Below are 26,234 nucleotides of genomic sequence, written 5' to 3' on the forward strand. Positions count from 1 at the left end.
TAGCATGGACAGAGTCAGGTTGTTCTTGGCAGTGCCTGGCAAGATGACCTGAGCTGATGGGCGCAAACTCGACACAAGGAGTCTCCATTCAAACACTGTACCTGCGTTGAGGCAACCACAGCCATGAGTACAGTCTGGGAGAACCCATGGAACCACAGCCATGAGTACAGTCTGGGAGAACCCATGGAACCACAGAAATCAGTACAGACTGTGAGAACTCATGGAGAGCCCCCCTCATTGAGGGCCCTTGTGGACGAAAAGCTGGACATGAACAAACTGTGCTCAGAATGCAGAAAGCTAACCTCATCATGGGCTGCATCAGAAAGAGTGTGGCCAGCAGGACAAGTGAAGTGACTCTGCCCCTCTGCTTTGGTCTGTTGACATCTCACTTGGAGTGCTGCGTCCAGCTCTGGGGCCCCCAACACAAAAAAGACATGAACATGCTACAGCACATCCAAGAGGAGGCCACAAAGATGCTCCAAGCAGCTGGAGCATCTGGAGCAGCTCTCCTAGAAGACAGAGAGAGCTCAGCCCAGAGAAAACAAGGCTCTTGACAGAACCTCACTGTGGCCTTCCAGGACCTAAGGGGGCTTATAAAAAAAGAGGGAGAATGACACTTTACAAGGACATGCAGTGATAGGAGAAAAGGGAATGGCTTTAAACTGAATGAAGGTGGGTTTAGAATAGATTTTATGAAGAAATTATTTACTGTGAGGATGGAGGCACGGGTGGCACAGCTTGCCCAGAGAAGCTGTAGATGCTCCATCCCTGGTGGCGTTCAAGGCTGAATCTGGTGTAGCGGAAGGCGTTCCTGCCCACCCACAGCAGGAGGGCTAGGGCTAGAACTAGATGATCTTTAAAGTCCCTTCTAAGCCAAGCCATTCTGCGATTCCGTGCCCCAGGGCGCCTGGCACTGCCGCGGTCCCTCTCCCGACCCGCAGGGCGCCGCTCCTCGCCCCGCGCCGCTCTCCGGGCGGGGCCAGGCCGGGCTGTGGGGGCGTTCCCGAGCCGCGCCGGGCGGAGCCGGGCGGGCCCGGCCCAGCCTAACCCGGCCCAGCCCAGGCCAGCCCGGCCCAGGCGTGCGGAGCCGTGCCCGCCATGGCCATCGCGCACATCGCCACCGAGTACGTGTTCTCCGACTTCCTGCTGAAGGAGCCGCCCGAGACGCGCTACAAGGGGCTGCGGCTGGAGCTGGCGCTCGACAAGATCGTCACCTGCATCGCCGTGGGGCTGCCGCTGCTCCTCATCTCCCTCGCCTTCGCCCAGGAGGTCTCCATCGGTAACTCCGAAGGCCCCCCCTTTCCCGGTTCCCGGCGCCTCCCGCGGCGGACAAAGGGCTCGGCGGGCGGGGGGCGGCGGAGCGGAGCTCCGGGCGGGAACGGCGCTCGGTGGGGCTCCCGCTCGGGGCAGGGCAGAGGGCGCCTTTGGGCCGCGGGATGGAAAACTGCCTTCCCGGAAAACAGCCGTCCCGGAGAGCATCCCTGGCAGCAGGCTCATCCAGGTGTGCTGGCCTTCCCGACCGGCCTCCCCGCGCTCACCCGTGCCCTCCTCCTCGCTTGGGCACTCCCTGGCCGCTGCCGTTCTGTCGACACCTCCCGAGCAGGAGCTTTGTCAGCCCAGCTGACGCATCTTATCCCGTGGGAGCGATGGGGAGCGCTGAAGCCGTGCCGCCCTTTGTTCCCCAGCGCAGTTCAGACCGGAGCAGCCAGCCGGGATGTGCCCCGGGAAGTGCCCGTCTGCTGCCGCTCCCGGCGCTCCGGGTGTTTGGCAGTAGGATACGGTGTCCTTCAGCTGTCAGGGACAGGTGCCCCGGGGAAGGGCTGGCAGAGCTCTGTCTTGCGCTGCAGGCGGCTCGGTGGGGCTGGTCACCCGCAGGACGGGCTGGGGGAGAGCTCTCTAAAGCTTTCCGCTGCTCTTCTGCCCTCCTGCAGCTGTTCCCGCTCAGTTTTCAATTTCTGCTGTGACTCTATGGTAGATGAAACTGTGCTTTACAGGTAAAAGGCCAAGTTCCACAATTATTTTGCTATCTTTTTATTTACCCACCTCCCCGAGTTACAAAAGTGATCATGCAACAGCCCTCGGCATGAGTAGCAAAACTAAATGATCTTTAAAGTCTCTTCCAACCCAAGCCTTCCTATGATTTGCTGAGAATAGCACTATATGAATGAAGATTTCAGAGGTGTATATGTAAGGCTGTCCATTTGGAGACAGGGGTGAATGACAGGATTTCCAGCCTATCAAAGAGGTAGTTTAATTTCCTGCATGCACCCATTTATTGGCATTCAGGTTATACACCTGATCTCCATCATCTACAGGATTGGGTCAGGCGAATGTCAGGAGAGTGGAAACTAGAATGGAACTTTGGATGAGTGGTGAGTCTCTGCAAAGCCATCATGAATAGCATTAGTCAGATACCAGATTGCTTGAGAGATAAGATGCCCCAGATTGCTGTATTTACACACAGCTACACCCCTATTGCACCAGATTGCTGTGGCCCACAATAACTGTGCAGGGAAGTGAAGGACAACAGGACTGGGAATGCTGAGACCAGATCTGAGCCCCATGGCAGATCTTCATCCAGAAACTGGATGGACACATCCATATTTCTGCACTCTAACCTGCTTCTTTAGATCTCCTACTGATATAGGCACATTTCTTCCTCTTAAAGCAATGAAAAAGAGAAAGTTTGCATTTCCATGTGGTAGCCTGTATATGGGCCCCTTAATTCTTCTTTCTGCTTCTACTCTACAATTGCTGGATCCAGTTTGAAACAGTGCCTGGGTACCAATGTTTCTTTTATTTCTTTCATTTTACTCCTTACACAAAGATCAAACACACAGTTGAACTGCAGAGTTTGATCAAGTGTGCTTTTCTTTCAGATGAGTTTAGTTCTTGTCTTTCAATTATTTGGAATTGAATCTGTGAGTGCAGTAGGTTCATAAAGCAAGAATAAAAACAAGGGATGCATCTTGCTAGTGTTTCTTTTTGTTTCTACTTCTGAGAACCTGTTAGAAGGAAACAGTGGGTTGAAAACTGAGCTTTTTTAGTTGAGAAATAAATATGCAAAAAGTATGAGAAGTACTTATTATTGTTATTTCCGGGCACGGGTGAAACTGCACCACGTGGTGTCCATACAGAAAGTGATAGTAAATCAGCCAGGCTGCTGGGACAGCTGTCACCTATTTCCCTAGCAGCCCTAGCAGCTCAGCAGGCTGGCTGCTCATGGGACAGCCCCAAACTGCTTCCTTTAAGGCATTTGGGGGAACACTGAGAATTTTAGGGGCTGGAAATGCCTGGTGGTCTGTGCTGTCATTTTCAGCTGGCAATGAAATAGACAGCACAGTTTGTTTTCCAAACACTTAGTGATATAATCATGCTCTGAAAAAGCTCAGGAGTGCTAAACTGAGGGAAAATGTCAGGGTCCACTTTTAGGTCTGAAAAAGAACAACTCAGAGGTGGGTGTAAAAGCGTTTGGTGGAAACACCTGCTCAGAGTACAAAAACTGAACACCCTTTCCAAAAATGAATGCTCAGCTCCTATTTCTGTTGGGATAATTGCATTCTCCTCACCTCGGGTTCTCTTGGCACCTCCCTCTGTCACCTTCCCTTCCTGCTGTGCTTTCCTGTTCCGCTGCACTGTGGTGTCAGACACTGCAATTTTCCTCCTACACATGGTTGCTCTTAATTGTGCAAAATTATTGAAATATTTGCAAAGGCTGTGGAAGTGTTTCTGAAGCCAGCAAGTAACTTATAGTTTTGATGGGAGTTTTGGGAAATAAATGAGATTCCAGCTGAATCACAGAGGATTTCTCTGCTGGAGGTGTGGAAAACCCAGCTGTAGCACCCAGCCAGTGAGCAGTGCTGAAATTCTGGGGTTAGTGCCTGCACCCTGCTTTGGCATTCTTCAGGGGCAGGAGGGGAACTCACCTGAGTTTACTTTTTGCTACATTTTAGAAACCCATGGTCAGTTGTAGTTTTGTGAGGATTTAAAGCTGGTTCTGGTAGTAGTTAAGCAGTGACTGAGCTGTTGTCTGCTATCCCTGGGAATGTTTGCTGCTTGAAATCCTGCACCTGTTACCTCTTGGAAGCTAGACCTTGTTTTATACAATTTTACATAATTTTATATATACTGGGAATGGGAAAATGGAAATAACAATAGGATTGTGAGGATTCTGCTGTACATGTATATTCCTTATATTGTGGCTTGATATTATTTCCTTCTATTATTTGGCAGTTCTTGGATAAATTATACTAGAGGTGGTCAGGTAATGTGGTAACAGAAACCATTTAAATATAGCTAAATGAGCAATTCTTCTTATAAAAGGGAAAAAAACCCTTGAAAGATGGGGCACCCTCAGCAGTTCATGAATGAGAAATGAATGGAGTTTTATCTGTGCCATTTGTAGTAAAATGAGTCAGGACTGAATTTCAGTTTCTGATCTCAGATTGTGTGTATTACACGATGTGCTTTCTTACTGTAAACACTTTGGCTGAAAACATAGATATTTATTCCCAGGGTGTTGCTTGGAGCAGGATGCTGCAGCCCTAAGCAGGTAGTCAGATGAGCAGAGAGGAAATCAAAACAAGCTGCTTCATTTTAGCCTCTGCCAAAATTCAGTTTAGTTCTGGAAAAAGTATCACTGGCTGTCTCGGGTTGCAGCTGAAAGAAAAGCAGATGTGAGAGCTGTCCACTACACATAAAATATTTTCATCTTTTTCTGTAGGAAGGCAACTGTGAACTGCTCATCAGTGCTTGTCACCAAATGATGTTTGACCTCCTGCATGCAGCAGCTTCCAGGCACAGCTGTGCAATGGGCAGCATTCCCTGCAGCCTGTGTGGGAGGTGATGGCTGGGAAGGGATGAGAAGGGAGGGAGAGAGTGGAGAAGAATGGAATTTTGTGGTGGCCACAATTTTGGGTGTTGGTTGTGCATGGCTCACACGTATCTGGGATGAAGTAATCCAGGTGTTTTAGCATCTCTGTTTTATTATGTAAGAAAACACCTTGTAAGCCTTTCCAGAACACAGAAACCATCACATGTTGAGTGTAGACAGCTGAGAAACTTGGTTATAATCATAATGAAGGCTTGGATAGTGCAGCTGACTTATCAGTTGTGGCAGGATGCTGGGCTAGGAAGTACCAGACCTTGGGCCAACCAACAGCATCTGCATGAATCTGTCAAAATGGGGATTTGTTGCATTAAAACCATCCTATTTCCCTCTGGTGCTCTCTGGTGTATCTTTACCATGCTGGAGGATGCTCAAAGATGTGAAGGTGGAGCCTTGCTGTATGCTTTGCACACCACAGGGTTAATGTTCCCATTGACCACTTTGGACTTTTCTAGTGGTGACAATCCTTACTTGCCCTGCTCATTTTCCACCTAATTTATGGGCATCTTTTTCACCCAGTTTGTTTTTTTAGTTTCCATCCTTTCAGCTGGCTGCCTGTGGGATTTGAGGTGGTAGGCTGGCAGAAAACACAGAGTGAAGGGTGTTAGTGGGGAGCTCTGGGTGCTGCATCCCAGAAGCTTTTGTGGGAGCCACGATGGCATCAGTGCTCCTTTCTGCATGTGCAGCTGGACCTGTATCTCTCTAGATAAGTTAATCATGTGTCTGAAGCAGTCATGAGAATAAAATGTGTTTTCATGAGAAAATGGGGGAAAAAAAAAAACAGCTGTGAGACTAAGTCACAACAAACGTACTGAAAAAATAGTCTTAACTCTTGAATTGGGCTCCTTTCCTCTCTTGTACCTCCCTGTTTAGTCCTTCTTCCTGATGTCCCTCTCCTTTCATGTTCACAAGTTCCTGGGGAGGCTTTTAGGAAATAATCCTATCTTGTGACTTGGTAAGAGCTGGAGGCTAAAGTTGGGTTGGGTGTAATTAAGCCAAAGACTATGGCAGCTGCTGGCTGGGAGCTGGAAAAACCCCTCCCAGTGCTGCTGAAGCAGGCTGTGTGCTAATAGCTGGCTGTTGCACACCTTGCATTTAATTCAGCAGGATGCTGTGAAACCCAGGCTGTTAATGAAGAACTGAGACAGCAAATGTGTGAGTAGCCTCAGCCCAGAGCAGCCAGACAGGCTGAGAACCGCTGTCAGAGAGGTGCAGATCCCAGCAGGATACACTGTGCTGCTCTTTGGCATGTAAGGAGTGCTCAGGAAAGAGCAGAAGTTCCAGCATCAGGCACAGGCCTGCCTGGGCAGCCAGAGCAAACTTGTAAAAACGTTTGCTTTAATATCAAGCTATAAACCAAGTTATAAACTGTCATTGTGTGAGCATCTTCAGCTGTTGGTAAGATTTTTTTCTGTTAAATTCCTATAGAGACAGCTTTAAATTTCCTGTGGAAATGATGGTAAGCTGCTTTAGCTGCCAGAGTAAATGTGAAAATCATGGGCCTCTGGTGTTGCCTGAGATTTGGGGTACCACACATGTTGGCAGGGAAGCTAGATGGTCATTGCCACTGTTTCATAATGCTTCTCCTTAAGATGAAGGGAAACTCTGTTTAAAGATGTGGTGGAAATTTAATTCACAATTCCTGTTTCCCATGAATCAAAAATTTATCACTCTGAAGGCTATGCTTGATAAAAACCCAGCTCTTTTCCCACTGCCTGATTTTGATACTTCTCTGTGGGGGTAACTTGCAGCCCCGGAGATAAGAAATACACCTGCTAATTTCTCTGACCCATTTCACTTAAACATTGTATCACCTGAGCTTTACATTCCGGTTGTACTCCATTGCCAAAGTACCCCGGGAAGAGATTCTTTTCTCCAGTTCCTCCTTTTGCCCTATGCTTTCTTCTTCAACAGATTCTGTTTCACCCAACCTCCTACTGGGCATGCACTGGGCTTCCTTTTTTTATTCTTTAAAATATTTTTTAATGTTGGTGTGAAGGATGTGTGTTGGATGGTGCCTGGCAGTCTGTGCATTGTCTATGTGTGCCTTGATTTTCTTGTTTAGGTTTTTGTTTGGTGCCTACTAGAGAGCATAATTCTTGCTAGATGAAATCAGATGTTTGGGTATCATGGCAAGTTCATTTTGCCTCGTGGAAAATTATAGTAAAAAGTAATGGCCAAGTTTTCCTCCAAGCCTATGCAAATCTTTTTGCAGTAACTGCAGGGTATTAGAACCCAAATAATTACTTACTGAAGGTTCAGTCCTGTCAGCTGCAATCATTTGATCCTGGTTCAAGAAAAATAGTTAAGCCTGTGATTAGCATTGATTTTTCAATGTCCTGTCTGTTAGCTGCAGTTTCTTAATTAGATGTGTAAGCAGAGAGGTTTTGAACCACTGAAGAGGAAACCAGTCTGGCTTGCTGGCTTTACCCTCTCTGTTGTGAAGGATGCAGCCAGAGGGTGCTGATCCCTCAATTCCTCCTGCCTTGGATCCAGCAAAGCAGTCCAGTACTGAACAGGGATTCTCCTTTCAATTTGAGGTTTCCTTGGGGTTCTGAGAGTTTCTTCTCATACATAGATTTCCTGTGTAGGAGCTGTGGGGGGACAGCTCATCCTTGCTGTGCACTGGCTGCAGTAACTCAGGCTTGTACTCTGCTCTCAGTTGCCTGGCTGCAAGTAATTCCTGCTGCCAACAACCAGCCCCATCTGGAATCTTAGCACTCTTGGAAAAGTATCATTTCATCATATGTGGCTGCACACCTGCTGCTGCCTAGTTTTCTGCAGCTCTTTTGGGTGGTGTCTTTAGGACAGCCATCATAAATGGCATTTTTTTATCCTCATTTGTTTGCAAAAGTAAAAGGCAAATCCCTGTTGCTCCCTCTCCAAAGCTAATCAGGAAATGATTACAAAAAACGTCTGTTGCCAAGAGTAATGGTAAATTGGCTGAAGACTGTTGTGGCAACTGCTTAACAAATGCAGTCTTTTGTTATTCCTCATCCTTCTTGCTTGTATATTTTATCTCCTGTTGTTATGGGCTTGTTAGCTGCTTTTCTCTTTCCCAAGCTATTACTTGCAGGAGCAAGGGACAGGAATAGCTTCATGTCACCAAGCCAGGAGGCTGCTCCTGTGATAGCAGAGGGCTATTTGCCTCTCATAAACTAGCCCTGTGCATAGCTGTGTGCACAGTGGGTCTGTGGAAGGCATGTAGTCCTGTGCCAAATTTCTCTAATAGAAACTACAGATTTTCTTTTCAACTTCCTCCCGAATAGTCCAACATAAAATAAATTATCTCTCTGTATATACTGCTGTTATTCCTTTGGAGGAGAGAAGGAAGGAAGGAAATGAAAGATGGGAAATGGTGACCATTTTCTGAGGCATGTAATGGTCTGTGTTTTGTATGGATGATGCACAAAAACATCTTCCCTGTATAAGTTCTAACTTTACTACTGTCTCTGCAAAGTTGTAATTTGAATTAATGAGTGTTTACAAACTAGACTGCAATCAGATAGTTAAAGACCAGTCCAACAACTGGAGTGTCCCCCTGCTTGAGGGTGAGCTCTATCTTCTTGGCTCCCAAGTCAGGTTTCCAGCGTTCCTGCTGAAACCCTGGGGGTTGTGAGTGATGGTCTCTGCTCTGCTGCAGCACTGGCATTGCTGTAGCTGTTCTGGGATGAAGCTGTGCACATGACACTTTGGAGAAGGAGGCTGGCTGCCTTTTTCATCACTAGTTTTGGAGAGGAGGCATGCCTGCCTTTTTCCTCACTCGGCTTTTTAGACACTCCATCACTTTAAGTGGTGTTCCAACCGTTAATGAGAATGAACACATGGAATGTGTTTCTTTTTGTGGATACACAAACATGAATAAGACAAAGCATCTTTCTGAACACTCCATTGCTCTTCCTTTGAAAGAGTCACTTGTTTGCTGCTGCACACTGGGCACAGCCACCAGCAGGAGATTGGTTAAATGATGAGAGCAGGGCATGAATGGTCCCTATCCAGTGGAGAGCAGACATTAATGCCTGCTTTTTTCTTTGCTTTCTTTCCCCCCCTTTTTTTTCTGCAATATATTATTTCTTTGGTTTCCACAACTAATGGAAATCATCTGGAAAACAAAAACTCCCAAGGCTTTGGGGGAGTGCAAGTGCTTATGTGGTGCCAACTTTGCTAAATCACATGAGCTCTGCTCTGATAAACAGCAACTTGTTTTCCATAAGGGAGACTTGTGACAGGTCAAACCATGATGATCGAACCATGTCCTTATGATACTACAGCCCTAGAAATAATTATAATAGTGACTCACATGGAAAGGCTTTTATTCATAAAGCTCCTTGACTATGCTACATTGTAAAGAGGCCACACAAGTTACAAGGCAAATGCAGTTGGCTCCTTTTCCAAAAGAAGTTGTTATTCTCTGAAAACTAAACTAGCAAAAAGGCACAACAGATGATACAGGCTTATATTCTGTACTTACTCCCATAAAGCACACAGTAATTCCATTACCATAATTGAGATGAATGTGTTAAGGAGAAAAATTGTAGCACATTTTCCCCTGTTGGTCTTTGGATTTTGGTAAAAGTGTTGGAAGTGTTGCTCTTAGAAGAAATGTTCGTGGAAGAGCCATGTCCACTCTGTGTAATTATTTGGTGAAATGACTGTCCTGTTGCAACATTTATGAAAGTCTGGTGGAAATATATTTGTGCTGGGGGGATTGCTTTCACTATCAAAGCTTCAGAAAGAAAGTTGAATCACTTCATCCTGTTTTACTGGTGTTACCTGAGGAGCCACTGGTACTCCATGTCCCATAACCACTTTTCCTGGTTGAAATATGCTGTGGGAGGTGTCACCTGGTGTCTGTGACTGGCCAGGGCAGAATTTGACCCTAAGGCTGGTAAATAGCTGCTCTTGCTCTCAGTTGGGACCTTGATCTTAATTTGGAGCTCCTGAGCAGCTGGACAGGTCCTGGGAATAAATAGGAATGACAGTGTTATGCATAGTCTTGGACACAGCACATCCCTGCACTGATGAGGAGGGGCCTGGCACCCTTTGGAGGTGTCTGGGTCCACAGTTTCCCTGCCAAAAATTACAGAAGGAAATCCTTGTTTTCCCAGATATGACTTGAACCTCTCCAAATGGTTTGCAGTCTCAGAGGCAGAAGTGGCAGGACCCTGGGAAAACCTGCCCTTCCATCATGGCAAGGGCTGCTGGGCTGCAAGAATGGTGTTTGAGGTCTTGTCACAGAAGACATGGGAGCTGTAGCTTGTGCTTTTGGGAAGTTGTGACAGGATGGTATGTGATGGCATTGGTTGCCTGGGGCCTGATGTGGTCACACTTTGTATCTGCTCCCCTTTGGCCAACCTGAGTTATGTGCAAGTGAGAAAGATCTTAAAGGTCACATTTCCCACAAGACTTACAGAAATAGGCCTAAAAGATAAGTGTTGTAATATGCTGTCTCAGCCCTTAGGAGCATCCTTAGATGGATCCCTGTGGGAGTTACAGCCTTTGGGGGCAGTAGGAACTCAGGACCCTCTCCCTGCAGAACTGCTGGGCTTTGTCTGATTGTTTAACCTGATTGCTTCGGGTACCATAACATGTTAACTGTGGGCTTTTCTTCCTAAACTTGTTTTCTTCTTTTCTTTTAATGTTTTGAGGCTGCAATAACTTTTGCTTTGTTTTCCCAGGTGCTCAGATAAGCTGTTTTGCACCCAGCTCTTTCTCCTGGCGACAAGCTGCTTATGTGGACTCCTACTGCTGGGCAGCTGTGCAGCAGAAGCAACCATCCCACAACAACTTAGAAAACATACCCCTGTCACTGCATAAAGTATGTATAGGTCTCCATCTCCTGGCAAAGTTATTCCCACACAGAAACCTATCTTTGCCTCACTTTTCTGGTTTCTCTGCTCTGCTGTAGTCCTTGCCTTTGACTCAACTCTCTATTTTTAGAATGTTTTCTTTCCCTTACTTCCAAAGAGGGTAGTACTAGAGAAGGTATTTTCTGCTTTTAAATGAAGGGTGACCAGTTATCTGACACAAGAACAACGTGTTGCCCTGGAGTGAATGCTTCACCTGGCTTTAGCCAGGGACTATTTTAAATCTGGAATACAGGACACAACAACTGCCTTAATGCTTGTAAAAGCTTATTTTAGGAAAACAAGGTAATAAAAATATTTTATGTTTTTTACTTGTGTTACTCTTGGCCAGTTGTGCATGGAGAGAGAGGCTTGTGGCAGATAGACATTTTGGGGGAGATGAAATTAGTGGTACCAAAAGGTTTAACCCCTGTGTTCAGCGTGCTCTTCTGCATGTCTGCAGGCCAGCCACGAGCTGATTTCATTGCCTCAGGTAAAGCAGTTCCATATAAAGCACAGAAAGAGATTTATTTTATGGGTTTAAAGTGCAGTAGGTTTTAAGATACTTGAGCTGGCTGAAAGCAGTTAGCTGAGGTTTGACAGGAGTTACACACCGGGTTAATGCCGTGCCAGTGCCTGGAGCTGACTCAGCTCGAGAGGCAGCTTTGTCCTGCTTGAGCAGTGCTGGTGCCAAAGTAAGAAATGCTTGTTGGGCTCTGCAAATTTGTGTTCTGCCTTCCTCAGCCCTCTTATTACTTGCTTCTGCAAATAAACCCCTGGTACCTGGGAGAAAAGGAGAACCTGGTGCTGGAGGGAGCTCAGGTATGAGAGTTGCCCCACCTGTATTTCTGGCTTTTGCTTCTCTATGCTGAGCCTCAGATTTTTTTATCCAGTCATCTGGTGGTATAATCTCTGAGAGGCTATTCAAGGCTATCTCTGATTTGTTTGCTGACTCAAATCATTAATTGAGGATTTACTTTTGGCTTCTCCAGTTAGCTCCACTGATAACCTTGACCCGATAGGCATGTGTTTCATGAGTATTAAAGCCAGACTTGTTGGATTCTAGCCTGAAATCTTCCTTGCACAGTTAGGACTCCACTTCCCTTCAGCCAGACCTTCTACAGAGGCCAGTCAAAGCTGCCGAACTATTTCACAGTGCTGGAACCTCCACCTGCAAACTGGATATTTTGCTGCCCCTTTTTCTTGAGCACTTGTTACCCAAATTTTTTGTGTTGAATTTCATGTGATAGTTACCTGCTGATAGCATTAAGTCTGCTTGTTTGCCAGCCACAGACAGCTTAAGCACTCATACTTTTATGATGCAACCCATGTTAATTTGCTGACTAGTGCTGTATCAGAAATTGCTGCAGTTCTCCATGACGTGCATGGCATCTGATGTTTCCTTGTAAATATCCTGCAGACTGTCTGCAGGAAGTGCATCTGCTCTGCTGAGCAGGGGCTGTTACAGGGGCTGGTGACTCATCTTCCTAGATCCACGATTAGCCACCCACCCTCTGACCCAGGCACTGGGAGCTGCAGATGCTGTTTGGAGGTCAATATTAACTAATACACTTGTGGTTGTTCTTCAGCCTCCATGCTTTACAAGTTTACAGGGAAGGAGTGGCATTACAGCTCTTTAACAGTGAACTTTGCTTCCCACTCTGGTATCTGAAGGCTGTTCTTTGCATCCAGGGGCAGCAGCTGCTCAGTGGCTTGGGGTCACTTCTGCAGGAAGAGTTGGGTTCTCCCCCCACCCTTGCACTGCAAAATATGCACAAGCTCATTGCTCTCTGGATTTTGGCTAGATAATAATTTTAAAAATGGCTGGAGCAGAGCCTTTTGGGAGCACAGTGATGTTAAGGAGGAAAGGGAGACTTGCTGTGCTCGGGTTAGTGGAGACCTGGCTCTGCATCTACAGCAATGCACACAGAGGGACAGCAGGGGTCATTAGGCCCAGTTATTCTTAAAGCAACACTTTAAAACTATTTTCCTGCTTTCTGGGCAGCAGAGCTTTTATTTGCAGGGCATCTCAGGTTCTTCCCAAAACTCTGACTCACTCACTATCTCACTAAATTGGCATGCTGGGAGGCTCCATAAAAATGCTTAAGGAGGCATTATATTAAAGTTTTGGGGGAATGAGATTGTAGGCCCCATGACTGATTAAAATGGATGGATTTCCTTCTGGTATGCTCTCTGTGCTCTGTCAGAAGTACTGCCTCCTGGGGCAGTGCTCAGTGTGGTACAGAGAGGAAGAAGGAGCAGGTAGCTCTTTGATGACAAAGCCAGCATGTAGTAACCTGCACTGCTTTTGTTCCCAACATCTGGTTGCTCTGGAGGGTTATCAAACTCTCCAGAGGTTTGGTTTTTTTTTTTACAGAAAAACTGAAACCTTTCAATCTCCCTCCTATTTCAAAGTTCAAGCTTACTCTGGGATTTTTGGTTTTTTTAACAGCAAAATGTAATTTTCAGTTCTGGGTGCTCCCTAAAGCTTGGCACCTTTACTGGTTGTCCTTTCTGCTCTAGGAGATCTCTCCCAGGGGTTGAATTGATCAGTTTGGAAGCTGAAAAGGACCATACTGCAAACTTCTGGGTTCTTTGACTCTCTAGTGGTCATTGTGCTCCTAGAGGGTGCCCAGGACCTCTCTCTATGGAGAACAGGAGTTCTGAAATTTCCAGTTATCCTGGAAACTCCTCACACTGGATAACCCTTAGTGGGAAGCAAAATGAGTTGTGTACTAAAATGCACAATTCAATGAACAAAATACCTGCAGATAAATATAAAGAAGAGACTGTGGTAGGCCCTGCTTATATCTTAGTTTAATGTTAAGATTTCCTTCTCTTTGTCAGTGAAAGAGCTGTCAAGATGATTATATGGCTGAGTCCTCTGATTCCTCTTCAGGTTTGTCATTGATGAAACTTACTCTGGTCAGGCTTCGCTATTTTGTTGCCTCTGTTTTCTTATGGGATTTTCCGTCCAGGTTTAATTCCCTTAAGAGGTTTCTTGTGTCTGTCTGGAGTGTCAGTACAGAGATGTTGGTTTCTAGAGATGAGTGGTAAAGACAGGCAGTCAGTGGTGATGGGGATGGAGGGGTTTTGTATTTGCCTGCCCTTTGCAGGTAGTTTGCTTATTGTCTCTAAAGATGAGTGTTCCACCTGACAAATTATTTTGGTAAAACTTGTCTTGATCCTTAACTGGAAGGAGAAGGAAAGCTTTTGGCCATGTGTGTGGGCAGTCCTCGCAGTGTAGAGGAGGAGGAGAGGAGGAGACTGCACTGTGCAGCCTTTTTAATCCATAGTGCACACAGAAATTTATGAAAACTCAAGCAGGAGAACAGTGAGCATCATCTTACTGGTTCTTGATAGCAACCAAGCAGGTTGAGGGGTGGTTGAGCCCTGAGTGATGACCACTTTATAGCACTGAAATTTGGATTGCTAGGATGGAGCTGCCTATGATCAGAGTCTTCAAGGGATTTTTTAAATTACTGTACGTTCTAGTCTGCTGTTAACTGGGGAGAAGCAAAGAAGATAAAGGTAAGCAAAGAAGAGGTGAAGGGTTGTTCAGAAAAAGGAGATTTGTACTCACATGAAATACAGGCAAACAGTTCATCTGACTGAAAGGTCTTCACATGTGGCACAGCCAGGAGAGGTCAATTGTCTGGCTGAGATCTTTCAAAGTGCAGGACAAGTGCTTTGGGACCTGCTGAAAGCATTGCATACAGAGAGTGGGTCTGCAGTCTTTGTATGTATGAAGTAAAATTATGTGAAAACCCTCACTTTTCATAAAAGAAGTAAGATTTACCATGCACCCTTGAGTTGTTCTTTGGGTCATTTGTCTGTGAATACACCAAAACAAACCTTGGGGTTATTTGTTATATTGATGTTACAGTTATAATTGTGATTTTTACCTGGTTCTAGTGACTCATTGTTTGTACAATTTCTGAATTGACTGAGGGCTCCTCATGTTTCACCTGTAAACCCTTCCCATAGAGATTAAGGGCTGTCAGAGCAAGGACACCCATATGCAGATGCATTTATAAGTAATTTTTTGAAAGTGTAGTGCTAGAGCTACTTCAGTCTGTTGCAGATGGAGTCATCCACTTCACTCCTAAGAGAGAAGCAACAATGTGTTGATATAAAGCAGTGAGTTAATACAGTTCAACAAATGTGAATGTGGCAGTGGTTCATCAGGGTTCAGTGGGAAGATAGATTTCATTATTCAGTGCATAGAGGATAGAATGAGAGCCGTGGAGGAGACCCTCCTGTTGAGTCATGAGGTTCAGAAAGGACTCCTTTGTATTCCAAACTTCTCAGAGGGGAGTTCGGGTACGGATAGCTTCAAACTTAGCCCCAGACCTCTCAACAGTTTACGTCAAAAGGATTGCATGTGCACTGTCAGTCCTTTAAATCACTTAGCTAAGATTTCAAGCGTGCTAATAATCACCTACAGACCGTGGGTTACAGCAAGGAATTTGAGGAGCAGCCTTGAGAGGTATCCCTGCTCAAGGGGAGAAGCTGGCATGCAGTCTGTAGCCATGCAGGAAAGCTTAACAGGCCCTGGGCTGCCCACTGCTTATGGAGTGTGATGATTGACTTGTGTACACCAGCAAGGGGCTTGGGTCACTGTTCCTGGCATCCCTTGACTGCCACATTGCCATCTGTCCCCCCAAGTCCATAATAAACTGGATTGAGCCATCACAGCCTCCACTGGTGATCGTGGCTTGAGCTAATTGAAACTGGAGAAGAGCAGTTTTGAAGCTGTATCAAAAAAGAAAGTATCTAACAGGAGGGATAAAGGTCACGTAGGGCTTGAGATTCACCTGTAGGTTTGGAGACAGGACAGGATCTCATTTAGAATGATCAGTCATTTATAGCTGTTTCTACTGAACACCAGTGAGACACCTCCCATTGCTGCAAATAGGAATAGGGTCATATCCAGAGAGAGTTTAATGCCTTTCCTTCTGGAAATGTGTAATTACTGCCATTAGCCTGTTTGGGGACTAGTGCCTTTGCTTGGGCTTTTTCCAAAACTGGAACTGAAGAGGGAGACATCTCACCATGTTGATGTATTTTAATGAAGGCACTTCAGTGCTTCATTCTTTTAATTGTCTGCCAATTAATTTTCTCAAAGCTGTTTCCCAGACCTGTGCAGCTCAAGTTTTGTGCTGTTGTACTTAAGTTACTCTTTGACCATGGTCAGGTAGATGGAAGTCAGAATGCTTTCAGTCACTTTTATAGTGTTTGCCCAGAGGAAATAGGGACTGAAGATACAGTAAAATTAGAAAGCTGTTGTTTTCTAAATACCATTAAAGTTATTTTCATCCTCTTGCAGCCATTTTTATCCAGACCCTGGCAAGCTTTCTGTAGATTAGGTCCTTGAAAATGCCCTTTGCGTCACTCCAATTCCAGCTTTTTTTTTTTTTTTTGCATGATAAAAGCATATTTGAGGTTATAAAGCCATTATTTTAACTTATTTACTTCATCTTAGCAGATTTGAAGCTGAAGACAGACTATTTTGTGCTTTAGTCTGATTTTATCTTTCACCTTTGGGGGAGTGTGGTGCTTGTGCATCTTCAAAAGGCAGTTTTGTGATTGCACCACTTTATGTGCTTCTGCAAATGGGCTGCTCAAATGTCTCTTCTTCTCTACCCATGGATGTGTTCTTGCTGAACAGCAGCTGAGTACTAACAAATTTACTTGAACAGCCTGGAATGTGCACAGGGCTCCAGGGCTTGTCAGGTGACATGACCTGCAGCAGCACAGGGGCAGCCTCTTGGCTTCCAAGTGCTCTGCCTCCTTGGGAGCCTGCTGTCCCCCGCAGTGTGCCATCAGACTAAGGGCCAAGTAAGGCAGGAGAACCTGCTTCCATCATCCTGAGCTTTCAGGAGCTCAGCAGTGCACAGCAGAAAACTTAGAGGGCGCTGCAGTTTGAGTCCCTGCTGCATCCACCACTCGTTCTGTCAGTTTCCTACTGAATATGTTGTAACTACACAGCAAAGGAAAAAATGAGTTTCACTTCTAGGCCAGTGTCTTTCTTTTTCATACCTTTGACCATACAGTTCTTGGGATCAGTGACACTTCCTTCTACATCAATGCTCAAACTCCCCAAGACTGAAGGGGCATTTCCTCCTCGTGCATTCGGTGCCTTGGGAGCAAATAAACCATAAAACCATAAACCATAAAAGAAAAGCTGATGGCACGTGGTTGTCTGTGCACAAATACCACAGAGCCCTCTTCTTAAAATGGGAAGTCATTATGTTTGACTGTGAAATGTAGTCAGATGAGCTGGACAACCCAAGTCTGTTGCTCTGAAACCTAGGACTCATGCCAGACTTTGCATTTTCACTTCTCCCTGTCATTCAAGACCTTAAATTTTAATGATTCAAAACAAGCTGCTGGTTATCTAAGCCTACTGTTTACAAATGGAGCAAGTGTATCTTTCATTTTTAAAAAAGCCAGGATCTGAGAAGGATGGAATTGTGCATCAGGTGCTGTGGAAAATAGAGACTTTTGTTCACAAACAAAAAGAGCTGCACTAATGATCATGTACTGCTCTGGTTTTGAGACTCTTCAGAAAAGAGTTGCACAGAGTTTGCTTCTGCTGCCATGAGCTGAGCTTTGGGAGTGATGGGAGCCTGGCAAGAGGAAGCCCAGCAAATGCAGAGCAAATGTGCCTTTTCCCAGCAGTGTGGGGCTGCTGGGTGAGGAGGCAGTGGTGAAGGAGCTGGGGGGAGGAGGAGGTGCAAGGCAAAGTGGCAGAGGCTGTTTTTGTAAGGCAACAGCCCAGTGAGGGCAGGCTAGAGGGGGGCATTGGAGGACATCTGGGACAGAGCAAGAGGGCTGCTGCCAATGTGCTGCACAAGTGCAGAATTCTTTTAAACTGCAAAGGAAGAGGTGGAGACTGGAACAATGGAGGTTTGGAGCTGTAACTTCAGCGAAGACTATCTTGCCTCTTACCACATGTCTTCTTGTGCTTGGGGTAAAGAGATCTCTAGGATTATATGGGATACTGCTGCTGGCGTTTCCAGCTTTGAGGGTCAGAAAGGGAATTAATAAATCTTCTTATGCTGGTAAAATTTGAAATGAGTGAGAACTAAATCCAAGCGGTGTAAACCAATGTAAGGCATTTTGGTTGCTCCTTACTAGATCAGATGTGTCTTTGTTGTTTGTTTCCCCATCTGGCACCAGTGGAAGGTGCCTCAGAGGTTCATGACACAGGTGTAAGTGAAGTCAAACAGGCTTTGCAGCTATACAGGCAATCTTAAGCATTTGTTAAGTCCTATGGAAAATGTGTTGCAGCAGCTTAGAGGAGCTTAGGTAAGTGTGAGATGGGTTCAAAGACAGATCACTTCTGTTTCTACTTAATGCGGAGTTCAGAGGACTGACAGAGTCTGGACATGAAACCATGAAGTTTTGGGTAAGCCAAGGCATCAGGACTCAGACCTGATGGTATTGTCCACAGTGATAAATAAGAAGACCAAATTCTTGTGTTGATGATGAGCTGTCCAAAATACATTGGATGTGCCAGAGCTTTACATCTCAGTTGGAAGGTCTGTACCTGGGAGAAGGAAGATGGTCTGATGTTATCTGTTGTGTGCAAAGAGGAGGGAGAGGCAGTAATGAGGGTAGAGCTCTGCTCAGTTTTTATGGGCTGCTGTGGATAGGGGAAGTCAGTAATTTAAGGTCTAATACATCATATGCGTTCCTACTGCCAATAATAACACAGGGCTTTGCTTTAGTGGTTGGTGATATTAGAAGTAATTTTTCTGAATAAAATGTTCCATAACACCAAATTACTTACTTTGTGCATGCAAAACTTAAATCTCTCGATTAATGCAAACACAAGTTAGCATAGTTGTATTAGGCCCAGATTTTCATCTTGTTAAATACCTGCAAATGTACGTGTAGCTTTTCCACTTGCAGTGATTAATGACTTCAGCTCAGGCTTCCTCTAAAAATCTCCCCTGGCTTTGCCAATGAACGTGCACGGGCACGTGGCTTTAACACTTGTGATGTCTTACATGTGTTTCATATTTGTTCAAATAATTTAAAGTTCCTTATGAATTGATGCTAGATTTGAGATAAGTGTGCTTGCTAGCAAAAGCTGGACGCAATGAATTAGAGGTTGGCTGAATTTGCAGTACATTTCATTAACAAACTACTTGTCTCACCAGGTCTTACATTGTGTCTCTGTAAGGGTAATGTTATGTATGATTTTATGCTTCAAATATAATGTCAGAGTACATAGAAAACACCATTTTTCCTGCAGCTGGGAGGAATTAGAGTTAAAATTGCATGACAAAAACTACTTGTTGATGAATAGAAGAAAGTTTGAAAGGCAAAACTTCAAACTTCTCTTTTATACCTGCTTCAGCCCTTTCCCTAAGCAGTTGTGACCATGTAAGGGCTGACTTCTCAGTGCTGCATTGACACCTGACCATTCTGATGCTGTGTGTTGGTTTCCATTTAGGTGTTATCTGAAAATATTTGAATACCCTGAAGTATTACAGCCACACTTACATCCTTACAGTCGCTGGATGTATGTCATGCACTCTGAACAGATGTGTGTTTGCAGGCAGAAGCAGAGCTCTAGCAGCTCTATTCATTAACCTTCTGACAGCAAATGGAAAGCAGGAGAGATTTTGCTGGTATTTGGAGTGTTTTAGTTGCTATGAACAGGGGTGATGCATGAGAGAGGGAGAGTTAGGTGATGCTGTCTTCTTCTTTCAGTCAGCCCCTCTGATAGCTGCTTTGCTGTGCTCTTTGTTTTCTCCCCAGGTTAATGTTGTATTTCTCAATGTCAGCTCCAGTGGTTCTGAATATGCAGAAATTGTTATCAGGATTGAAAATGTTATCAGGATCATGGCACCTTTATTCTGTGTGCTTTTTTTTCCTTCGGTACGGGGAAGTTCCAAGCAACAGCAAAGTTACCGGAGCTGTCTGAAAGAGATTTTGCTTCCCTGCATATCCCAAATAATCACAAAATTGGGTTTTAGTAGAAGGATTTAAATAAAATTGCAGGGATTTCGTAGGCCTCCAGGAAATGTAATGCTCATGGGGAACGATGGTGATTGGCTGACTTATTACTGATGCAGGTGAAGCCTAATCAGGGTTTTTTTCCTCCTGCAGTTCTTCCCATACATCCTTCTGCTTGTTGCTATCCTGCTGTATCTGCCATGTCTGTTCTGGCGCTTCACTGCAGCACCTCACCTTTCCTCAGACCTGAAATTTATTATGGAAGAACTTGACAAAGCCTATAACAGGGCAATCAAAGCTGCTAATAGCATTCGAAGTGGAGACCCCAGGGACCCTGCTGACTTGATTCCAGCTGCTAATGAGAACTTGACACAGAGGTAAGATGTTGGGGCTTGGCATTCTCTGCTCTTCGAGTTCGTAACAGGTGTGACATCTGTACCCACTTAGAAATTCATTGCAAAAGGTTTGAATGGTGACCTGGCACAATTTTAAGTTTGGTTAAAAGAAAGAAGATATCTGACATGATTACTTTGGCCCTTGGAGCTGGAACTTATCTTTTTCCAAAGAATACATGTAATGAGCTCTGCAGATTACTCATTACCTGAGATGTTCTGATTTCTTTAGTTGCAGTAGGTGTGAAGTAGTTTTGCCCACCACAGTGTAATGAAAGAGATACTTCAGTCCTCAGTTCTCAATGTTCTTGACAGTCCCTTGCACGCTGTCAAGTTTCTTGTCATCTCCTGTTCTTTAAGCTCTAGGTTGTGCAAAGATTCTGATCAGAAAAATGGTTAAAAACCCAAACATCAAAACCCACAAAAGGGACCCCCTCCTCTTCTGATCAAGTTGGTGCACTGCTCCAACCAGATCCAGTTCCTGCTTCCTTGTAGGTCAAGGGTACCTGTTTCTCTGTGTGTGTGGGGCTAGAAGCAGTGCAGCAGTCTTAGGTCTCTGAAATGTGGAGTTAGGTCTTGGTAAGTAAAAAGCCTTCTGGTGTTCTGTTATTGAACAAGTGCTTGGAGAGTCTGCTTTTCTGCATGGATTTGTTTACTGCACCTGTTTTGTGCCAGAAAAGAGAAAAATATTTTGTTGCCGTGAGTGCTGTACTTTTTTTTCCATTTTCCAGTGTTTGAACTCTTTTGTTTCTTAAGTGAATTTTCTGTATTAGAGTGTTGATATTTTTCATTTATCTGCTATTCTATTGGTTTTCTACTGACTTCAGTAAGAGGATATGAACATGTTGGAATGAGTCCAGAGGAGTATTATTAAGATGATTAGAGGGATGGAACACCTCTCGTACAGATACAGGCTGGGAAAGCTGGGGTTGTTCAGCCTGAAGAAGAGAAGGATCCAGGGAGACCTTAAAACACCTTCCAATACCTAAAAGGGATATACAAAAAAGACCAGAGAGGGGGTTTTTAGAGGGGCATATAGTGACAGGATAAGGAGGAATGGCTTTAAACTGAAAGAAAGTAGGTTTAGATTAGGCATTAGGAAAAATTCTTCCCTGTGAGGATGGTGAGGCTAGCGCAGGTTGCCCAGGAAAGTTGTGGATGTCCCAACCCCTTGAAGTGCTCAGGGCCAAGTTGGATGGGGCTTTGAGCAACATGGTCTAGTGGAAGGTGTCTCTGTCCATGGCAGAGCATGGGGTTTGGTTGGAAATAGATGATGTTTAAAGAACCCTTCTAATGCAAACCTTATTGTAATTCTATGATTTTAAGAAGGTTTCCAATCTTTTATCTCATTTAGAGTACTAGGTTTTGTTGATATTTGGGGTAGGTGAATGTTGCAGCATCTGATCTATATGATTTGATGGATTTTTTTTTTTTCTCTCTCTTTTTCAGTTTGTGGGAAATATCTGAAAGCTACTTTAAATACCCAATTGTGGAGCAGTACCTGAAGACAAAAAAGAATTCCAAGTGCTTGATAATGAAATACATCACGTGCCGTTTGCTCACACTAGTAATTATTTTCGTTGCGTGCCTCTATCTGGGCTACTACATTCGTCTCTCCTCTCTGAGTGATGAGTTTCTTTGCACTATCAAAACTGGCATCCTTAAGAACGACACAACTGTTCCAGAAGTGGTTCAGTGCAAGCTTATTGCTGTCGGTGTCTTCAAGGTACTCAGCTATATTAACCTGATAGTCTATCTGATGGTGATGCCCCTGGTAGTGTATGCAATGTTTGTTCCATGGAGGTGGAATTCAGGTGTTCTCAAAGTGTATGAAATCTTGCCAACTTTCGATGTTCTGAAACTTAAGTCAAAGCATTTTGATGACTTAAGCCTTTACCTCCTCTTTCTTGAGGAAAACGTGAGTGAACTTAAATCATTTAAATGCCTTAAAGTGCTGGAGAACATTGCAGTTTCTGAGAAGTTTGATGTCATGCAGCTTTTGGTAAACCTTGGTACTATTAAGACTGATACCATAGATGGGAAGCCAGGGACTGCTGAGTTGGAGAAGCCTGAAGAAACAACTACAGAAGAGCTGGAAAAAGATGCAACAGAGTTACAAGGTAAGCTGATCTAGATGTGTATTCCTACCAAAAGCTTATTAATATATTCTGTAAGGTAATGGACCTGCTTAGTCCTTGCTCTGCTGCCTGCTGTGTGAGTGCTAGAACCTCAAAGGAATGTGGTGGTGTAAGTCTGTAGCACAGCTGTAACCCTGGGGTTTTTGTTGGGTTGGTGGTCCTTGCTGACATCTCTGCTCTGGCACTATCAGGCTTCAGCTGTTTGAACTTTATTTGCCTAAGACCCCTGCACAGTAGGAGAGCTTTAGAGTGGGTTGTGCTTGAAGCAGCTCCAATGAGAAAGCTGGTGGTTTCAGGACTTTCCTTCAGAAATTGGCTCCAAAGTGTAGCAACTGCTGCTTCTGCTTCTATTCAGGCTTTGGCAGAAGCCATGGGTGAATATAAAAATAAGTCTGATGCTCAGAAGTGCTGCTGGCAGAGGAATAGGAAATGACAAAAGAAAGGCAGTGGGACTGGGGTCAGTGAACACGCTCCTGTTCCTGCTTTCATAGAGAGCAAGGAAGATTGACTGTAAAGAGATTTTTATCAAAATGGTCCAAGTCAATCTGGATTGGTGCAATGGTTCTCTGGATATCTCATCAGTCTGCAGACATGGTCAGCTTGAGCACTCACTCATATATGATACATTCTAGGATTCTGTCCTAAAAAATGTGGTGTACCTTAATTGTGAAACCAGTTCCTTCCTCAAGTGCAGAATTAGAGAAGCCATGTATCCAGGGAGAGGTATAAACCAAAAGTGATGATGATTTAAAACATTTAGAAGCTTACCTGAGTATGTGAGCACAATGCTGAGAGAAAGCTAAAGAACCATTTCAAAGATAGAAAGAGAATAAATCTATTCTCTCTTCAGAAAGCTATGCCCTGTAATTAATAAAAAAGAAGCGTCAGTACCCAGGGGTTGGCTCTTCCTGTACTTGAGTCAAGCAGTTGTGATAGGTTGAGATTTGGAGAAGGCAGCTTATACAACAGGAGAATCCAGAACAAACAAGCAGAATTCTTTTTGAACCAGAAGAACCCCTTTTGGCAGCCAGCTCTTGTGCAGAAGCTTGGAGTAATTCTGACAGCATATAGTTTTCCTTTTAAATCTGTCCATTTTTGAAATGACAGGTTTGGAAGTAAAATAAAAAAGCCTAAGGTGGAGATCTGGGCTCAAGGAGCTGAAAAAGTTAACAGAAAATATGACTCATTTTTATCTGAAAGCAGAATTTTTGATTGTTTTCATCTCACGAAAACACTTCCAAAGATCTATTTTTGTCTAGATGAGAACAAGCTATTGCTTGAAGCTCTCTTAAAATGGATTGCAGAAAGAAGCTGCTGTGTTTGTGACCAGCTCAGACTGGTGCAGCCCCTCTCCTTCTGCCTGGGGACAGCTGCAGGCTCCAGACCCATCAGCAAAGCTTCACCCACACCTCATCATCTTTTCCTCTGTCCCTTGTGGTGTCAGCATGTTTTTATTAGGGGCTGTGTTAACAAACCAGTGGTACGTGCTGGCTCTGGCAGAGCGATGTGCAGGGCACACTGGTGCTGGGCGTGGGGACAGTGGAGCCAGCCCAGGACAGCCAGCAGTGCAGCACGGGCAGGGTGGCAGTTCCTTTGTGACCAGAAGGTGCTGAGTGCTTTGATGGCCCCGTCTCTTCTAAAGCTATTCCTTCTCCTCAGTTCTGACAGACCATGGTGCCAGTGGCAGTGCGAATACGAGAGAAGACAAGAGACTTCGCCAAAGACTTGTAGATTCTTCCTGCTGATGCTTCCCAGCTGCAGGAGCCAGGAGCCCATTCCATGGGGAGGCTCCTCCACCACGCTCAGTGCAAGGTGCTGCTCTTTAATGCAACGTTCTCAATTGCCTGACAGTCCCCCAGAGGCCAAACTGGTTTACAGACTATTTGTTGTAGAATAATCAGGAGTCACGTGCCTGAAAAAGCACGTTGTACGCTTCCGTTATTTATTAAAAAGATCAAACCACACACGAGGAGGAGTAAGAACAAAACAATTCTGTCCTAAGTAACAAGTGATGTGCATTGAATGCAGTTAAAGCTGGCAGCTGGACAGAGCTTGCTCCATGCTGGACAGGGATGGGAAACATAACCCTGCAGGTAGCAAAAAAGAATGGCCACATTGCATTCCGAAGTGTTGCTCTGCAGCAGTGGCCATCTCAGTTCTGGGGTTTCAATAAGGTAGCTTTGGGCTCTCTCACCTGGAAAAGGGGGGCTGGGGGTGGGGCTTTATGATGAATCTGGCTAATCTGTCCTGGATGGTGGCCGCCACTGATACTGGCTGTGCCTTCCTGGGAAAAGTAGAGGTTACTCTGTTCAGCCTGAGATGTCTCTGTTAGTCATCCCATTCATGTCTGGGATTACATACTTGACACTGGTGGAAAAGAGACTACAAACAGTTTTAGTGTTAAGAAGGTACTGTAAATATTAGGGATTTTGAGTTTTCTAAGTATTAATAAATTAATAATGTCTTAATAATGTTTTTACAAAATGTAATGTTGTGTAAGCTAAGTGTTGGTTTAATTTCTATCCCTCAATTTTTTTGGTCTTAGTGTCTGATAAATCCGCCTTGGAGTTTTGGACTGAAGATCAGTGAAATTGGTTCTATTTTTGTAATGGTTTATTGAACTTGTTTTGTAATGTTTTTATGTGTAGAATTTTTCTCAACGTGTTTGTAATATCAAATGCAATATTAGTTGTGGTGTTTTCCAAACCACATTTGAGAAGACAAACTAACTTGTATTAAAGTAGCATCCAAATGCCTCAGCAGAGCCGAGCACCCAACAGCCAAGGTGAAGTAGATGCAAATATTATGAAAGGTTCTCCCCCACACATGTTGTATTTTGATAAAGATGCTTAAGTGTATTGGGAGACAAAAAAAGGGGGAGTGTTTGTACATAGGTTTGTTATCACACCATTTAGGGAGAGTAGAATTCAGCTTTCATGTCCCTTCTGCCCAAGACCTCAGCCTTCACTGAGTGTTAAAATGACCTGTCTTGAAGTATTGGATGGAAGGTGAGGTGGGTGGGGAGTGAAGCACCACAGGGGCAGTGTATCTCTTTCACAAATGTGATATACTGACTTGTTTTTCTCTATTGTCCATGCAAGTGAAATGACTTACCTGTCACCTGTTCCAAGGTGGCTTTTTAAACAAAGGAGGAGGACTTCTTTTATAGCCAGGTAGGACTTCCAATTCCCAGTTCCTCAGTGTCACCCACTTTTGTGCTCTGGTCTGCTAGCATTCTCCCTATGGCTGTGGATGAGGAGTAACTGGTGTTACCATTTTTGCACAGAACTCTTTGTGTGCTGCAGCAGATTTCAGAGATTGTGCCCATACTTGAATCCGGCAGCTGCTGTGGATCTGAAAGTGCTACACTTAGGGCTACTATTACAAGAACTCTACCATTTTCTTTTGGCTGTCAACCAAGACAAACCTTATTTTAAAAGAAGTCTTTAAAGCCATAGTTTTATGCTACCTCTGCCCAGGACAGCAGCACAGCTGCAATACTAATGTCTCTTGCATTACCAGCACAAAACAGGGCTTATGTTGGACACTGGTGGTCCATGCTGCTGAATTTTACTGCCATAATTCTACCACCAAGCCTATGATCCCTTTGACCTTTCCTAGATTCTGTCTGGCTGTGCTGATGTGTTGCTGATGGTCCTTTGTATGTAGGCAGTGCAGGTACACATTGTGCATTGTGTGTCTTGGACAAGGAGCTGTAGTGCAATACTAAGATTTTGTGATGTGGATGTGTTTGAACTGTTTGATGTAAGTATTCAGTCTTTAAAATTAAAAGCTTCTGAAAGCCACATGTTCATGTTTCATGTTGGATACGTACCTAACTTTTTACTAATTCCCCTTTTGTATTAAAAAAATATGACTTGCTGCAGTGAATCTGTTGTTGTCTTCTAAAGTGTTCAATAAAATGCCTATCAATTCTCCTTGGTTATTAAAATAAAATCAGTTTTGTCAACTACAACAGCATAAGTGTCTGAAGGTT

The 26,234-nt window shown here is 44.5% G+C and overlaps 1 protein-coding gene across 1 annotated transcript; it reads left to right on the plus strand.

The window, feature by feature from the left end:
• The first annotated feature begins 1,050 nt into the window (after positions 1-1,050).
• On the plus strand, positions 1,051-26,213 carry PANX1 (pannexin 1). Its single transcript, XM_050976835.1, has 5 exons — positions 1,051-1,279; positions 10,567-10,706; positions 19,861-20,084; positions 21,549-22,219; positions 23,897-26,213. The coding sequence occupies exons 1-5, from the start codon at positions 1,099-1,101 to the stop codon at positions 23,980-23,982; spliced, it is 1,302 nt and encodes a 433-aa protein (XP_050832792.1). The 5' UTR covers positions 1,051-1,098; the 3' UTR covers positions 23,983-26,213.
• Positions 26,214-26,234: the final 21 nt, after the last annotated feature.

This window comes from Serinus canaria, chromosome 1, assembly GCF_022539315.1.
Source record: "Serinus canaria isolate serCan28SL12 chromosome 1, serCan2020, whole genome shotgun sequence".
Classification (NCBI taxonomy): Eukaryota; Metazoa; Chordata; class Aves; order Passeriformes; family Fringillidae; genus Serinus; species Serinus canaria.

What these genes read in the sequence shown, in the direction of transcription:
- PANX1 (XM_050976835.1), top strand. Translation starts at nt 1,099, where the DNA reads ATGGCCATCGCGCACATCGCCACCGAGTACGTGTTCTCCGACTTCCTG. An exon ending in TACCCCTGTCACTGCATAAA is followed by an intron (nt 10,707 to 19,860) that starts GTATGTATAGGT and finishes TTCCTCCTGCAG; the next exon opens with TTCTTCCCATACATCCTTCT. An exon ending in AATGAGAACTTGACACAGAG is followed by an intron (nt 20,085 to 21,548) that starts GTAAGATGTTGG and finishes TCTCTTTTTCAG; the next exon opens with TTTGTGGGAAATATCTGAAA.